Raw genomic sequence first — 18,391 nt, forward strand, 5'->3', positions numbered from 1 at the left:
ATGGTTAAAATTGGTGATAAACAGCTTATTCTAGCTGGCACAATGGCACACTGCCACACTCACTTCTAAGCATTGGTGTTTAGCAGCCCAAATCATCACCATATATGAAATCAGCTTGTCTGCTATATTCTTTGTTCATATAAAATAATGCTTGCATTAATAAGCTCACTGAGGATCCTTACGTTTGCCACGGATCCTCAGTGGAAATCCCATGCCCTTTTGGAGTCCATCACCAGGCATTCTAGGCATCCACCACTGTTTCCTGACGATGCTCCTGAAGCTATCACTCAGGAGCTTGATATCATGACCCCTGGTTCTATAGCCTCCTTTTCATTGGACAAGGTTTGTTTCTAGTGCATTTGTAATACCTATCAGCTATTTAAAATTCTGTATTATATCCGCTGTCTCTCCTCTCTTCCAAAGTATGTAGGTTCCCAAGTCTCATCTGATATGTTTTGTGGTGTAGACTCTGCATCATTTTGGTTGCCCTTCTTTTGATTGCTCCTATCCTATCTTTTTTTGGGATACAACTTCCAGAACTATACAGTGACCTATATGGGGGCATCATCACCTCATATTTCCATACAACTCAGCATCCCTCTGGCCCTAGTCACCACCTTGTCATACTGCTTTCCTGTTTTCAGTTCAGATACTATTACCCCCACGTCCCTCACCCAATACCCATCACATACTGATCCTTTGGATTTCTCACCCCAGCTGCATGATACTGTGCATTTTGGCATTGAATCTTAACTACTAAGCATTTGGCCATTCCTCAAGTTTTTTTGCTCTCATTCGTTTTACTCCTTCAGTGTCCACTCTTGCAGATCTTACTCTCAACCACAAAAGGGTAAACGTTTCCTTCTATCCTTACAAAGATATTGAACAGAACCAGCCCCAGAAATGAAACCTGCGTCACTCCACTCCATTTACCACTACTCTCAGCTGTTTATCAGTCAACCAATTTCTAATCCAGTCCTACCAGCTTGGGAGTTGCTCCCAGGCTGTTCATTTTATTTCTGAATCTCCTATGCAGATACTTATTGAGCTTGGATCTGCTCAATCCTGTTTCTGGGTTTAATGCCTCTCTTAGACAGAAGTTGGCCTCCCTGACTCCCAGGCCCCTGATGTATTTGTATCTCCAAAGCACACCTTTTTCCTTCTCCCTTCATGGATTCTTTTGGATTCCTGTATCACTGGAAGTGAGCAGTGGGCAGCTCCATGCTTCTCTTTCTCCGTCCACAGTGATAGGCACCTGACACACACTTCTCACTGTGTAGATCTTTGCTCACCATGAACTTGGATCAAGGTTTTCTTTTCCCCGTAAGAAAACAGGACCAAGGTAAGAGGTTTATTCTGTTAGAATGGGGATATTTTCCATCCCACTACTGGATTACTCATAGTTCAGTATCAGAAGCACCACCACTGTGTGGCCCTCCACACTCACTACAAACTATGAAGCAATAGGGACAGAAGAAGATTTTATCTTTTCCAATTTCCACACACTCTATAAGAAATATGAGAGACTGGAATTCCCCCAGCTCCTTCTTTCTAAGCAGAATGATCTTGGCCTGCTCCAATTCATCCCAGGACTGAACCACTGAAGTCATTCCTAAAAGGGAGTGTCATAACAAATGTTTTAAACCAACTCATAACTCCATTCTTAGGGGCGGATTTTAAAACCCCTTCGCGCGCCTATTTTGCATAGGCCACCAGCGCGCGTAAAGCCCCGGGACGCACGTAAGTCCCGGGGCTTTCGAAACGGGGAGGGAGGGGGCGTGTCCGCGGGGGCATTCCACCCGTTCGAAAGGGGCGTGCCGCGGCGTTTCGAGGGGCGGGCCCGGGGGCGTGGCGCCGGCCGGGGCGTGGCGCCGCCGGGGCGTGGTCGAGGCCTCCCGGACCACGCCCCCGGGACCGGAGGACGTGAGCGGGGCCTGCCGGCGACGTGCACAAAGTTACGCCTGCTTTCAGCAGGCGTAACTTGTGCCGACAAAGGTAAGGGGGGGTTTAGATAGGGCCGGGGGGTGGGTTAGGTAGGGGAAGGAGGGGAAGGTGGGGGGAGGGAACAGGCAGGCCGCGCTGGGCTCGGCGTGCGCAGGTTGCACAAATGTGCACCCCCTTGCGCGCGCCGACCCTGGATTTTATAAGATACGCGCGGCTATGCGCGTATCTTATAAAATCTGGTGTACTTTTGTTCGCGCCACTGGCGCGAACAAAAGTACCCGCGCGCATAGTGTTTGAAAATCCGCCCCTTAGTGTGTTCTTCCCTGGAAGGAGCATAGACCTACTAAAGGGACCATATGCCCCTTTACATAATTAATAAAGAGTTACAACCTTATTGAAACACATCTATTGGAATGTGTCCCCAATTAGCATACAAGAGGAAAAACAGGAAAGAAAGCCAGGACTATGAGGGCAAGCAAACTATTGCCTGATGTAGGAGAGTGGGACTATACTTGGTTCTTGGATCTCCAGCTTTTAAAGTAAGGGCTAATATACAAGGGGTAGATATTATAACAAATGTGCGCGCTTCTCAGCGCACACACATGGATGCACCATTTTTATAATATATGCGCACCGGCACACACGTGTTACAAAAACAGGTGGCTGCGTGCACATGCACGCCGGATTTTATAATTTGCACGCGCATGTGTGGGCGGCGCATGCAGAGGGGGGGGGGAAATTTTGTAAGAGGATGCACGGCGACGCAATCGGGCCTCCCAGAGTTCCCTGCAATTAAGGAACGGACTGGAAAGGAACTTCCCTACCCCCCCTGCCTAATCTTCCTTCCCTTTCCACTCTCCACTCCAACCCCTAATTCCTAACTAGCTACCCCTTATTTTTTTTTTTACTTACTGCTCCTTGGGAGCAGAAGCAATGTGCCAGCCAGCGCACGCTTCCCTAGGACAGCATACAATGGTGCTGTCCTGGCCCTCCCCCCCACCCCCGGCTTGCCCCTCCCCGCCCCCGTCCCGCCCCTTTGAAGAGGCCCGGCACTTGTGCGCATACCGGGATTTGCGAACGTGGCCGGGCCTTTTTGAAAATTTGCGCGGGGCACACAAGGCTCGGCCACGTGCGTAAACCCCGGGATTTATGTGCACAGTCCTTTTAAAATCCATCCATAAGCTTTTTCTTAGACTAAGTTAATATGTTTTTGATTAAGTTTTGAGAGCTATGCCGCATCAGATCAGTAAAGCAGCAGCAGCGTTTCATGTCCTACAATATTTAAACCCAGTGAAACTGCACTGTCTCTTCCCTGACCTGATGAAGGGAGTGTCCAGCCAAAAATGTATTACATTAGTCCCAGAAAACGGGGGATCTTCTGTTACTTGTTGCTGACTTTTATTTTTAGTTATTTAAGTGGACTAATACAGGAACTATACCACTTTATTCCAGTATTTGAAATAATTGTCAGATGGCAAAGCCCTAAAACAAATGCCATACAATCAAACCAGAAATTGCAATACTTTAATTATAGAATAAAACTAAATTGACTTGAATTAGTTCAATCAGTCACAGTCAAGGAATTAGGAAACTCAAAATATCAATTCTCTACCTAGTGTATCCATCAGATTAGAGAAGAGTTTGAACTGTTGATGTTCCCTCTTACCTTTTGTTCCAGTTCTTTTCTATACTTTTGTTCAGTCTCCAGTCGTTCTTCAAACTGTGCAAGTCGCTTCCGGAGAAAATCTATTTCAGTCTGAGCACAGTCAAAGCGTATCTGCCATTCATCTGCGGCACAATAAACAGCACAGGTGCCACCATGAGTAAATAAACAGTGGCACAGTTCATGGATAAGTTACCGAAAAATGATGTCTTCAAAATCGGACCAGAATTATCAATTCGTTTTTAGATCAGGAGAAAGATTGTATTTAATATAAAGCCATAGTTAAATGGATTCCCAAAGTGGTGGGCCTGATGCATGTGGTTAGCATCTGTGTCTGGGTTGCCTTAGAGAGAACACTTTTTAGAAGAGAATTTTGCGGGCCAAAAGCATTTTCCCTGCGTAAATCAGCAGCGTGGAGACTGCCCGCGCCGTACGTCTGTAAACGTGTGTGCACAGCTCCACCACCCTCATGGTTTTATCTGCACTGTGGTATAGGCATTCCCATTGCGGGGTTAGGTCGGAAGACAAAACTACTTGCATATTTCTGGATTTTCAATGCCATGAATTTAGCTTCGGTCAGAAAAAAGTATCCGCAGGAAAAGCAAATGTAAAACTCCGCGAGTACTTTTTTTTCCCCTTGGGCAATTTTCAAATGGAAAGCACACACATAAGTTCACGTGGAAATCTGGCGTAAAGATTTGGTAACGGTCTCACCTGGGAGAAAAAAATGTCATTCAAACTGGGGAACAAGATTGACAAAGCCGTGTTAGATTCTCGAACAAGTCAGAAGACACAGCATAACCCTAATTTAAATGAACAAAACCAAATGATTTAGTTGACAATTGGGGGGGTCGCTTCTGGCGTTTGGATCCCAGAGATCTTGTAAAATGAAGAGGGCGAGGGGGTGCAAGGAAAACCTGGAGGGCTGCTTCTTTTTTTTTAAAGGTTAAGGCAGGGTTTTAATCAGTGGGGTAGGGCATTGTAGGAACTAAATTAGACAAAAGAAAAACACATGACTTGCTTTTATTTTGTTTCCTATATGAAAAGAAACAAAATAAAATGGAAAAATGTTGTTGACATTTCCTTTTTCTTTTTAAACAAAAGCAGATCCCTAATAAAAGGTGCTGTGCCTTCTATTTTTGTTAAGTGTTAAAATAATAATAAAATCCATTCAGTCATAGAAAAAGGAGACCTTGAAAAGACGACCACCAAGGGACTCAACAGAGCCAAGAGACAAGCTTAGGTTCTTTGAAGAAGTATTGCTCTGTTATATCAATTTGGTGAGAATGGAAACAGTTTCAGAATCACAGATGAACTTAGTTCAGCCATCTTCCAATGCATCACAAACCAGAGGGATTAGTATCAGATATATTTCAGTGAACACCCAGGGGGCAATTTTCAAAAGGATTTCTGCCAGTAAAACACACTTTTATGCACAGAAGTGTCTGTTCAGAAAATTACGCGACTGGTACACGTGTTAAATTGCAATGCATACCACTGAATGGGCCTACTTTTACGTGCATAGTAGAAAGGTGTTCTTGGGGGGGGGACGGGGACTGAGACAGAGTTAGTACTTACACACATAGGGCCTGATTTTAAAAAGCTTTTACTCCAGTAAAACTGTGTTTTATTCAAGTAAATGCACTTTACTCGAGTAAGTGGGCTTTTGAAAATTGCTATAATATATGCCATTGAATTGTCCATAGGATTTATTCTCATAAGTGCACTTTACTCGAGTAAATGGCTTTTCAAAATATCTACAAAACTATGGTACATTTAGGTGCGTAACTCCTTTGCAAATTGCTTCCATAATTTTTTGATTTTCAAATGTACACTCATTTGTGTAAACCAATACAAGTTATGCCCTGCAAATTGCAGCTGCAACTGTGTGAGTTATTTTGTGCTTGGTGAAGGGTACTTGCCAAAGCATTTTCAAAACAAACTTATGCATGAAAATGTAGAAAAAATCTTTGTGTAAATGTTAAATGCAGCTTTACCCCTAGCCACACAACTATAAAATAACCCTCCCTAAAATGATACTGCAAATTCTGTTAGCACAATAACAGGTTATCATTGATTGTCAGACTCTTTGTTTCTTCACTTATTTACTGGAGCATTTACACTGCTTGTTGCAATCTACTTTAGTCAAAGTGATTTAGTTTCACAACTTGTTATGCCAGTAGTAAAGCAATTGACAAGCCTAGTGCTAACACTGGTAGAGATACAAGACAACACCATGTCCTCTAATTCCATATGCCTTCCATAATTTATTTATTTTATTTATTTAAAACTTTTTATATTCCGGCATTAGTAAGCATACATCATACCGGTTCACATTGTAACTGAAAGGCTGAAATTACAATTAACAGGGAGGGGAAACAGGGAGGAATATACATAGAGCAGAAGGCAATGAAATAGAAGCATTAAAAACTGTAACAGGCTATTTACAGGTGCCCTGATAATCTTTTATCAGGGCACAGTAAATACTGCATGGTGCAAAGATAAACTTGTAAACTAGATAGGAATTCCATCTTATACTTTTTTTTTTTTTAGCAGGGTTGACTTTGAAGAAGACATCAAGGAACGAGATGTTAATGTTCTGTTTTTACCTCCTCCCGAGCCACCTGCCCCAAGTTCTTGCTGGTGAATTTGCTGCTGAGCTTCTTCCATTTGCTTTTCAACTGACTCCAAATTCTTCTGCAGTTGGTCATATTTATTCTGAAACAAAACCTGATTGTGTCAGCTGCAAAAATGATATGGCTTCATGATATGCAAAGGAATAGGAAAATTGGTTTTTACTTGTTAATTTTCATTCCTGGAATATCACTAATCAGTCCAGATAAGTAGGTTTTGCATCCCTACCAGCAGCTGGAGGAAGAGAACAAAAGCTTTGAGTCACTGCTACATAACCGAGAGTGCCACCTACAATCTCTCAATATTGACCTGTACCCAAGTCATCATAGAACCAAAAACTGTCAAAACTTTCCTCCTCCCAGGTAGACAAACCCTGGGTTGGAGTCCCCAGGACTGGAGCCCTTGCATCCAACAAGGAACTGAAAACCCTTCAAAATATTAGCATCAACATATATACACATATCAAAATCTGTAGAAAATACCAACAGAACAATCTTTTGGAAGCAAGGGGATGGGCCTCTGGAATGATCTGTGGTATTCCAGGTATGAAAATTAGCAGGTAAGAACCAATTTTCCTTTCCTGTTCATACTCAGATCAGTCCAGACAAGTGGATGTACCCAAGCTTCCCTATACTGGGTGGGATCCTGAAAGACTCACTTACAGCACACTTTCGCCAAAGGTGGCATCTTCCAGGACACAAAATCCAACCGGTAATTCCTGGTGAAAGTGTGATGTGAAGACCATGTCGCAGCTCCACAGATCTCCTGAGGTGACATCAACTGACACTCTGCCCAGGAGGCTGCTTGTGCCCTCATAAAATGCACTTGTAACCCCTCTGGAACCTTTCAACCTTTACAAAGATAGGCCAAAATACGTCTCCTTTAACCAATGAGCAATCATGGCCTTAGATGCCTTACTTCTTTTTTTTTGCCCCACTGAATAAGACAAAAAGATGATCTGACCAACAAAAACTGTTAGTGACCTTAATATATTGCAACAGAATCCAAAGAACATCCAATAAGTGAAGTTCCCTCGCATGCAGCAGCCCAAAGACAAATTTGGAAATACAGGCAGCTCCACCATCTGGTTCAGATGGAACGAGGAAACCACCTTCAATAAGAAAGAAGGCACCGTATGCAGAGACACGTCGTCCGAAATCTGCAAGAAAGAATCTCTACGGGACAAAGTCTGGAGCTCTGAAATCCACCAGGCCAAACAGATGGCCATCAGAAAAACCACCTTCAAAGTAAGATCCTTCAACAACGCCCCCCTTCCCCCCCCCCCCCCCCCCCCCACACACACACAAAGGGTCAGAGGGCTACAGAAAACTTGCAGAACCAGATTAAGGTTCCACTCAGACACAACCTACGCACTGGTGGAGATTAGTGTTTGGCTCCCTTTAGAAAACGAACGATGTCCGGATGAGAGGCCAAAGGCATCCCTGAAACTTCCCCCTAAAACATCCCAGTGAACTGAACCCAAAGTGAATTGTAGGTCAAGCCCTTCTTCAAACCTGCTGCAAAAGGCTAAGATGCGAGGAATGTCTGCCCATAAAAGGCTCCAGACCCTCCCTCAAGCACCAGGACTCAAAAACTCTCCATACCCTAACATAAGCTAGGAAAGTAGAAGGCCGTTTAGCCTGAAGTAAGGTGGTAATCACCGACTCCAAGTACCCTTTGAAATGTAATTTCCCCCTCTCAAAAGCCAAGCTGTGAGACAAAAATGAGCCATCTGATCTGAGAAGATGGGTCCTTGTCGAAGCAACTGAAGATGAGCCAACCTGATGGAACCATCTATTGCAAGATGCACGAGATCCACAACCATGGATGACATGGCCAATCCGGCGCCACCAGAACAATTCTCCCTGGGTGACATCGTATGCAATGCGACCTATGAGAGGCCATGGAGGAAACACATACAGCAGGATCCCCACTGGCCAAGGAAGAATCAAATCATCTGTCCTCTCAGATCCAACCTCCCATCTGCGACTAAAGAACCACAGTGCTTTGGGATTGCCTCTCGGCACCATCAGATCCAGCAGGGGACTGCCCCACCTGGCATAAATAAGGTCTAATGCTTCCAGGGACAACTCCCATTCCCCAGGGTCCAACTGTTGCTGCTGAGAAAATCTGCTTGAAGATTGTCCACTCCAGTGACATGCACCACTGCTATTCCATCCAGATAGTGCTCCGCCCATACAAAGAGCTCCTGGGCTTCCAGCACCACAGTGTGACTTTTCATCCCACCCTGATGATTGATGTACACCACTGTTATCACATTGTCTGAGAAAATTTTCACCATTCTTCCTCAAATCCATGGCAGAAAACACAACGCCTTGCAAACTGCCCTTGTTTCCAAACACTTAATAGACCAGGACGCCTTCTTTGGCGACCAGAGACCTTGAGAAATCTGCCCCTGACAGACAGCTCTGCAGCTCTTGAGGCTGGCATTTGTGGTCACTACCACCCAATCTGGAGTCTCCAGATCCACTCCCTTTTCCAAGTTGTGGCGAGATAGCCACCATAAGAAATTGGATCTGGAATCCCCTGGCAGCGATAAAGGCAAGAAGAAACTCCTCCAACAATGGATTCCAACAGGACAAAAGAGCCCTCTAGAGGGTATATATGTGTGCAAAGGCCCATGGCATCAAATCTAGCGTGGAAGCCATAGAACCCAGAACCTGCAAATAGTCCCAGGCCTGGGGCACTGAAAGTCATAACAAGTCACTTAAGCCACTCCTTCTGAGGTGAAAAACACCCTGCCAGTATGGGTATCAAACTGCATTCCCAGATACTCCAATGACTGGAATGGCATTATATGACTCTTGGCCAGGTTAATTACCCAGCCCAGAGACCATAACAGTTCCATGACCCGTCGAATCAACAAACTGCATTCTACCTCTGACTTTGCCCTTAAGAGCCAGGCATCCAGATAAGGGTGAACCAAAATGCCTTCTTGTCTCAGAGCTGCTGCCACCACCACCATCACCTCTGTGAATGTGTGCAGCGCTGTCACCAGCCCAAACAGGAGAGCCTGAAACTTGAAATGCTGCCATAGCACCATGAACCGCAGAAACATCTGATGCTTCACTCATATGGGGATATGATAGGCCTTCGTCAAATCCAGCGACGCCAGAAACTCTCCCCTGCAGACCACTACTATTACTGTCCACAACATCTCCATATGAAAATGCAGAACTCGCAGTATCAAATTGACCTTTTGGAGATCTAGAATGGGCCAAAAGATACCCTCTTTTTTGGGAGCTATGAAGTAAATTGAATATCTCCCCAGTTCCTGCTCCCTTGGTGGTACTGGCACAATCGTGTCTCACCTTTGTAACCATTGCAACATAACCCAAACTGCTTCTCGCTTGCTTCGGGATGCATGGTGGGACATCATGAAGGCCTCTTGGATTGGACAAGAAAATTCTAACGCATAACCGTCTCTTATCTGATATGATTTTGGTCCACTCATAAAAGCGGGTCAATCTTTCCCCTACCACTTCCATGGATGAGTGGATCAGCCTGGCATCATTGCAAAGACTTTCGACCTCTGGTCCCCTGACCGGAAGCATTCCTGGGGGGTCTACAGGAGCCCCAAAAGGACTGCTGCTTCCCTGAGCCGTGTTTCTGACCCAAAGCTGAAAAATTCTTGCTGGTCCAAAATCTCTGCATATCCCGAAAGCAACCTATTCCCCTTAGATTCCCCAATTGCTTCATCAGCTGTTCCAGATCGTCTCCAAACAACAGCTTCTCCTTAAAAGGAAGGTTGCACAGCTATAATTGGACCACACATCCATGGACAAATTATACCACAGGAGCCTCCATGCTGCCACACGGAAACCATGCTCCTGGCAGACGTCCAAACCAAATCATACAGGGAATCTACCACATAGGCCACCCTGGCTTCCAATTGTGCCACTTACTGGGCATTGCCTGCCAGGTGAGCCTCCTTCTGAGCCATTTGCATCTAATGCAAGCAGGCCCTCTGCATCAAGCAACCGCAAATTACAGCTCAAAGACTCAAGGCTGACACCTCAAACAACCGTTTCAACTGGATATCTAGTTTGTTGACCTGTGCATCTTTCAGCGCAGCCATGCCCACCACTGAGATGGTTGCCTTCTTGGTCACTGCAGAGACCGAAGCATCCACATTAGGAAGTTTTAAAAGCTCCAAGGTCTCCTCCATCAGGAGATATAACTTCGCCATTGCCCTGTCACCTTTAAGGTCTGCTTTGGGAGCATCTCACTCCCGGACCACCAACTTCTTCACCTTTATGGGCAATGGAAAAGCCTTTGGCAGTCCACAAAATCCATCCAGAACCAGGTCCAACCCTTTATTATTGGACTCCTCTTGGGTGACCTTAATACCTAACTCTTCAAGGTCCTGCGGAATAAGAGGCTGCAGCTCATCTTTCTGAAATAGCCGGACAACCCTCAGGTCATCTCCTTCCTTGGCCTGCATCTCCTCCAGGTCTGGAAAATCCTTGACCACATCTGGATCACCACCTGCTGGATCCATGGGATCATTTCCAGTATCATCCCTAGCATCCGGATACTCTTCCTCCTGCAGGTCTTCCGAATCTTCCAAATCCCTTTTTCAGACTCTGCTTCTGTTAAAACTGGTGTCCAACAGGGATCAACTCTTTCGTCCACTGTGTTCAATATCTGTCTTGTCCCTATATATAAAATCTTGGCTACGCTCACAGACTGCTACAAGCTGTATGCTGATGACATTCAGTTCATCCTACAAATGTGCTCAACATGGCAGGAAACTCTTGAAGATCTCAATAACTGTTTTTCCACCCTAAAAAGATGATTAAATCATAATAAACTTGCTTTGAATATTCCAAAACAGAATTCATTGTCATTCACAGTCCGCATATCTCCCTAACAGATCTGTCTGTTACAACTGATGATTCAGTTTACACCATCAAAAACCAGATAAGAAGTCTTGACGTTGTTTTGGATAACACCTTATCTTTTCACCCCCAGATCAAACACGTCATTTCTCAGGAATTCTATAGACTCCGAGTATTCTCAGGCCTCAAAAAAATTCTTCATTCCCCAGATTTCTGCACAGTTTTGCAAGCTTCCATCTTCCCAATTATCGACTATTGTAATAGTCTTTATTTGGGAATTCCTTCTTCCTCTCTTCATTCCCTACAGCTATTTTTAAACTCAGTTGCTAGACTCATTTCTGGCCTAAGGAGGTGTGATCATATTACTCCAACTCTATCAGAGTTGCATTGGCTACCAATTAGAGGATAAAGTACAAAGTAGGAATGCTAGTCTTTAAGCAGCTGAATGATCACTCTTGCAGTTGGGCCAACATGATTTTAAAATTTTATCAACCACCTAGAATCTTGCGCTCATCCCAAAGGGGGCTATTGGATATTTTATCTCCCCATTTCACTTGACTCCATACTACCCGCGAGAGTGCTTTCTCAGTTGCTGGACCAATATTTTGGAATTCACTTCCCACTGATCTCAGACAAAGTGACTCACTTAAAAATTTTAGAAAATAAATTAAGACCTTTCTTTTTAAGTTGGCATATTATTAAGTTTAGTTTTAAATTGGCTCATTTTAAGTTAACTTTTTTCCTTTTAATTTTGAAATGTATTTTATTTGTTTTATTACCGAGTTATATTATTTTTGTTGTTTTTATTGGTTTTATTTGATTTCAGTTTTGCTATGTGCTGTTTTGGTTTTGTTTTTATAATCATTTAATGTATGTTTTATTTTACTTTATGATTGTGTGTGTAAAGATGTTCATTACCGAGGCCTTTTGTCAGGCCGATTCAATAAACTCCATGGGAGAGCCGGCGCTCCAAGGTGAGTGCCCGCTCTCCCGACGTGTGCCCATGCACCTGGTATTGTCTGAAATTGCCGCCTGCCTGGCCGCACATTTTACTTTCTGTATTTTGGGTGACTAATAGGCTCATCGACATGCATTTGCATGTGATGAGCGCTATTAGTTTCAGGGGAGTTGGCCGCGCATTTTCCTCGCGCTATTACCCCTTACAGTATAAGGGGTAATAATAACACGTCAAAAACGTGCAGCCAAATGGGGGCTAAATGGTGCGCTCGGCGAAGCGCATCATTCTGTATCGGCCTGTGTGTTAGGTGATTCAGAAATTCAAATAAATGTAAATGAGGTCCCCCTCGCCTTCTGCCAAAGAACATGCAAGTTCCAGGCGATGGAGAAGTCCTCTGGCTCCACCTGATGGAGCCCACAACTCTCTTACAAGGAGGTTGTGGCTTTTGGGCCAGGGGCCACTTCCCACCTGCTCCCTTTTTTGGCCAAAAAGGCCTAATGAAGGAGTAGAACAAACTCCTTAGAGAAACCCTCCATATCCATGGCTTCTTCCATTGCATCTTCTTCAGGCTCCCCCATACTACCATGCTCCTCTGATGTGATCTTGGAGGGCAGCGGAGGTGGATCGAGTCCCTGGGCCACCTGGATGCTCTTTGCTTCTTGCTGCATTCAGCAGATATGGATGCTGTCCCCTCAACTCCACCAGGAGCCTGTGCAACAGGCCCAGCTGATCTAGTGGCTCTCCATGTGGTAGCAGCCACAGCAGAGGATCCCTCCCCTCCTGAGACACAGGCAAAACACAGCGTGGCCATGTTGAGATGGTTGCGTCTCACCTTTCAGGCCCTACAGGTTCCTGCACGTTCCGCAGTCTGTGCCACACTCGTGCACATGTGGCACAATCTCCTGGACCGCCGCACGCCAAGGGGTAGATTTTAATAAGTGTACACACATGTTATAAAATCGGCAGTCCACGCGCACATGCATGCCGGATTTTGTAATCCATGCATGCATGTACGCGTGGCGTGCGAAAGGGGGGGGAGCAGTTTTGCTAAATTTGCACTGTGACGCATCTCGGCCTTCCCTAGTTCCCTACCCCCTACCCTAACCTCCCTTCCCCTTCCCTTCCCCTCTCCTCCCCAACCCGTAAATCCAATTTTTCTTTTTATTTACCTTTGTTGAGCAACTTAATTCAGCTCCGAGATGAAAGTTGTGCACACCGGCAGCCGGGACAGCGAACAATGGCGCTGTCCTGGCCCGCCCTCCCCTGAACACACCCCCTGGCCCGCCCCTTGGAAGAGGCCTGGCTCTTGTATTCGTAACAGGGGTTACGCAAGCGGCTGGGCCCCTTCTAAAATGTGCACAGCGAGCGCAAGGTCCGGTCACGCACGTAACCCCCGGATTTTATGCGCGGGTTTTTTTTTTTTTTTTAAATCAACCCACAAGAAGACCTGCACGGAAATGTGAGTCACTCACCCCAAGCTGCCCCGGACCTCAGGTGCTAATGAGGTTACTGCAATTCCTCTCCCCTCAGCACTAACTGCTCCTGCTGGCAAAAACGCCACCCGACAGACCCTTCACTAGCACCTGCCTTAATCTTCTTTTTTTTTTTTTTTTAAGGCACGGCGCTAAAATAAACAAAAAAGCACCCAATACAGAAAATTATAATACTCTCCTCTTCCTGTCTTTGGCCTGTGGTGAGGGGGAGAAGATCTTGGAGGGAAAGAGGGAGCCAGATCCCCTGGCTTTCAGTTCCTCCAGATGCTGCGGGCTGAGACAGGCCAGAGATTACCAACCGCCCACTCGCATGGCTCAACCTGAGGGATGGCCCACAAAGATGCTTAATACTTGAGGTATTAAGCACGCCAATGAAATTTTCTCTCTCTCAGACTATTTTTTTTTTTTTATCTCTCTCAGACTGCAAGTTTGCACCTCTATCATCTAGAAAGAAATACTGAAGGACTGCAAGTGGCACTCTCAGTTATGTAGCAGTGCCTCAAAGATTTTGTTCTATGTCTCCATCTGCTGGTAGGGATGCAAAACCCACTTGTCTGGACTGATCTGGGTATGAACAGGAACTGTGGTTTGTATCAGACAGAACTGCACAAAATCACAACATAAGTAGGATTTTGTCATGGTGCATAAACTGAATTGAAAGGTCCCTATTATGATACATGTTTTCATTTGCCTTTTATATATCCAGTTTTCCTGTTTTTGTGAGACCTATTCTATAGGTATAGTGAGAACCTGCATTATGAATCATGACATTATGCTTTCTCATGTTTTTTGGACATGTACCATCCCCAATACCATTGATGTCACTTTTCCAGCAGTTCAACAGTGATAATGGTCTCACATTGTTAGCACTGAACCAATCTTTCCATGCTGTGTTCTTCCAGCTGAAAGTTTACCTGCAGTTCTTTTATCTCTCGTGTTGTCCGGAGCCGCTCTGCCCGTTCGCTCTCCAAGACTTGGCAGGCCACATCACCTTTAAATCTCTCATCGGATAACTCTGTGGTCAAGTCTGTGATCTAAAAATAATTTCAACACTGAGTGAGCCCCAAATTAGCCAATTTGCTAATCAACTGTTGGTGCAGCAAAGACCTTTCTAAAAGGGAAGCCTAAAGCAAAGTCAAGGCGGTAAATAAAACGCTCAAAACCGCAGCTTCATCCTACATGTTGTAAATTAATGGCAGGCATTCTTCAGAAAACTCTTTCCCTATTCTCCTCATACTTACCTTTCCAGATATCAGCAATGTTGCTGCTTCATCATGAAACACAGCTGCTCCTAGTGATACTGGGGAAGGAAAAAGAACTTGCCTTGTTTTGAACCCACCAAATTTATGTTACAGGCTGTTAAAGTGATTGCCATCAGTACTTTAAGATGTAGGGGCTGATGCAAGACAGTGCATTCAGCCGAGCGCACTGTATAACCTGCAATCAGACGCGGGTTAAATAAACACTAATCCACCCCCTAATGCAATAGGGGGATTAGCGCCTATTTAACGCGCGTCCGATGCGGAGTGAATGAGATAGCGCTCATCACATGCAAATGCAAAGGCTATTACTCATTCAGTCCAGATGCAAAAAAATAAATGTGCGTCTCAGACACACATTTAGCGCTCAGCTATTAACGCCTGCCTGGAGCAGGCGTTAATAGCTGAGCGCATTGAAAAAAAGTACAGAAAAGCAGAAAAAACTGCTTTTCTGTACTTCTTTAAAAGAAAAAGAAAAAAAATAACCTCAGCTGGCTGCATTGAAGACCGACGCCGATATGCTCGGCATCGGTTTTCATATCCGGCAGACCGCCAGTAACCGTGAGGTCGTGTCCTCCATGTGTGCTTCTGAAGTGTTAAATTGCAAACCACCCTGTGACCCTTTTTCCATGAAATGCATTGTATAAACTGCATAATTCATAAGAAATAAAAGGCAAAATGAACCAAACTTTTTCCCAAGGATACAAAGAAGAAGAACCCCCTTGGTACATCTGTCCACAAACATCTGCAATGCTTCCTCACGCCACAGTGAAGAGAAATGCAAGTGTTTCTATGATCTTATTAGATGCATTATACAAAAATCATAAAAATAATAAATACATAATGTGTGTTAATGATACCATACCTAGGAACATCAGTTTTTTCTGGTAGTTTGTTGTGTAGTGTAGCAGTTTTGTAGCAATATTGCTCTTGGAGATAACTATAAGTTGCAATATCTTTGTTATTGAACCCATATAAATAAATATCATCCAAAGATGATGTACATAAGCTTCTGAGACCATGTATTTCAGACATCAGCTGAAGAAAGCAGAAGATTTAAGAAAACATTTAATATGTGGTTTTGTTCAGTGGTGTAGCCAGAACTAATCTTTTGGGTGGGCACAAGGTTAAGGTGGGTGGGCTGTGGGCATGCAGGTCTGAGACCTACTAGTTGTATTCTTATTGATAAATAATGCCATATACTGCACCCTAGAATGGCTTTCTAAGTAGTTTGCAACAGCCATTATGCATCATGCATGAAACTTTAAAACATTTTACCTCAATTATTTCAAGCACTTCATGTAAAAGCAAAGAAAACAAACAGATCCAGTAAATCATGTAATAAAACAAAAATCAATGTATTATTTCATGAATCCTCTTTGCAGAAAGCCAGAAATCTTCATAACTACAATAAAATATCATTAATCATCAAAACAAATGCAGAGCAGAGCTAGGACAATTCACATTACAATTTATTTTATTTATTTAAAAACTTTTCTATACCGTTGCTAAGTTAAATACCATCGCAACGGTTTACATGTAGGCACATATTTAATGTCGATAAAAGTGTACTATAGTACATTCTAACGGGTGCCATTAAAGGTTCGGTTACAATATATCAATATACATAGTCATTTACGGGCGGATTTTAAAAGCCCTGCTCGCCGGCGCGCGCAGAGCCCTGGGACACGCGTAGGTCCCGGGGTTTTCTGAAGGGGGCGTGTCGGGGGCGTGTCAGGGGCGGGGCCGAATTATGCGGCATTTTGGGGGCGGGGCGCGGCGTTTCGGGGGTGGGCCCGGGGGCGTGGTTTTGGCCCGGGGCGTTCCGGGGGCGTTGCCGCGCCCTCCGGAACCACCCCCGAGTCGGGTCTCGGCTCGCCAGCAGCCCGCTGGCACGCGTGGATTTACGTCTCCCTCCGGGAGGTGTAAATCCATGGATAAAGGTAGGGGGGGGTTAGGTAGGGGAAGGGAGGGGAAGGTGAGGGGAGGGCGAAAGAAAGTTCCCTCCGAGGCCGCTCCGATTTCGGAGCGGCCTCGGAGGGAACGGAGGCAGGCTGCGCGGCTCGGCGCGCGCCGGCTGCCCAAAATCGGCAGCCTTGCGTGCGCCAATCCAGGATTTTATAAGATACGCGCGTATCTTATAAAATCCAGCATACTTTTGTTTGCGCCTGGTGCGCCAACAAAAGTACGCGAACACGCTTTTTTGAAAAATCTACCCCTTAGCGAAGTAGATCATGACCAGATGTACCAAGGTACTTACTCGGGTAGTTTTATTACACATAGAATTATATTTATGCTTATTGTGGTGTAGAGTTCATAGACTAATCTACTGTAAAGTCGTAAGTACTGTGTGCCGGTACCTTTCTGTCTTTTCCTGACTAGTTTCGCTCTTTTCGCCCGTCTCTTTGTAAAATGCTTGTCTAAAAAGCCATGTTTTTACACTTTTCTTGAATGCCTTGAGATCACTTTGTAGTCTGATCTCTGGAGGCATTGTGTTCCAGATTATGGGTCCTGCTAGAGATAGAGCTCTTTCTCTCACTTGGGTCAGTCTTGCTGTTTTAACTGATGGAATGGCTAGGAGGGCTTTATTTGCTGATCGGAGGTTCCTGTGTGGAGTGTGTACCCGTAATGCTGTGTTCATTCACTCCTGGTATTAGGGATAGGGCACTGCGTGCAGGAAGATCACAACACCCCTGGTATCAGGGATAGGGCACTGCGTGCAGGAAGATCACAACACTCCCGGTATCAGGGTTAGGGCACTGTGTGCAGGAAGATCACAACACTCCCGGTATCAGGGATAGGGCACTGTGTGCAGGAAGATCACAACACTCCCGGTATCAGGGATATGGCACTGAGTGCAGGCTGTATAATTCGGGGAAGATTCGTGTATTCGTGGGGAATCGCGATACGTTTCGCTTCCCCACGAATACTACGAATAGTGTAATATACGTTGCGGATCGCCAATACGGCGAAAACGAATGCACACCCCTATCCGAAGCTCACCCCTCCAGATATGCACACACACCCAATTCATCCCTAATTCCCCTCACACTAGCCCCATGCAGACACATCACTCACACACCCCACCCCACATAGAGGGGAGGGGGATTCTGTGCAGATTGCAAGGGGGAATAGATCCATCCATCAACACACACACACATACGCCCTCACCTTCCCACAACACACACACACACATGGGGGAGGAGGGGAAAATGGGGAGTGCAGTGGGGGATAGCGAGAAAGTGCACATTCACTCACGTACTCGCATAGGGGAGGAAAGATGGAAAATGGGGTGGGGTGTCCCCTGCAACACACACACACTTTCTCCACTTGCCTCCTGATACCCCTTACACATCCACAACACTTATGCACCATTCCCAGTCAGGTGGGAAGGAGAGGAATAGGGGGAGAATGTGGAGAGGCAGGCGGAAAAGTATCCCCTGCAGCACACACCACTTGTACTCTCACACCAACCCAACTACATATATCAACTAGACGCCCCATCCATTACCATGTATCCTACCCCCACCTGCACCCTCCCCCCACCACCATCACCAGCTGCAGCCCTCCACCTTCAC

The 18,391-nt window shown here is 45.3% G+C and overlaps 1 protein-coding gene across 1 annotated transcript in view; it reads right to left on the reverse strand.

Annotated features, from left to right (window-relative positions):
• Nucleotides 1-18,391, reverse strand: part of MYO18B (myosin XVIIIB) — an 815,563-nt gene that overhangs the window by 349,251 nt on the left and 447,921 nt on the right. Inside the window, exons 27-29 of the mRNA XM_029619020.1 lie at nucleotides 14,469-14,588; nucleotides 6,217-6,325; nucleotides 3,611-3,732 (exon numbers count right to left, since the gene is read on the reverse strand). Coding sequence (XP_029474880.1) covers nucleotides 3,611-3,732; nucleotides 6,217-6,325; nucleotides 14,469-14,588 — 351 coding nt within the window. The remainder of the gene's footprint in view (nucleotides 1-3,610; nucleotides 3,733-6,216; nucleotides 6,326-14,468; nucleotides 14,589-18,391) is intronic.

The sequence above is a fragment of the Rhinatrema bivittatum genome, chromosome 11 (assembly GCF_901001135.1).
Source record: "Rhinatrema bivittatum chromosome 11, aRhiBiv1.1, whole genome shotgun sequence".
Lineage (NCBI taxonomy): Eukaryota > Metazoa > Chordata > Amphibia > Gymnophiona > Rhinatrematidae > Rhinatrema > Rhinatrema bivittatum.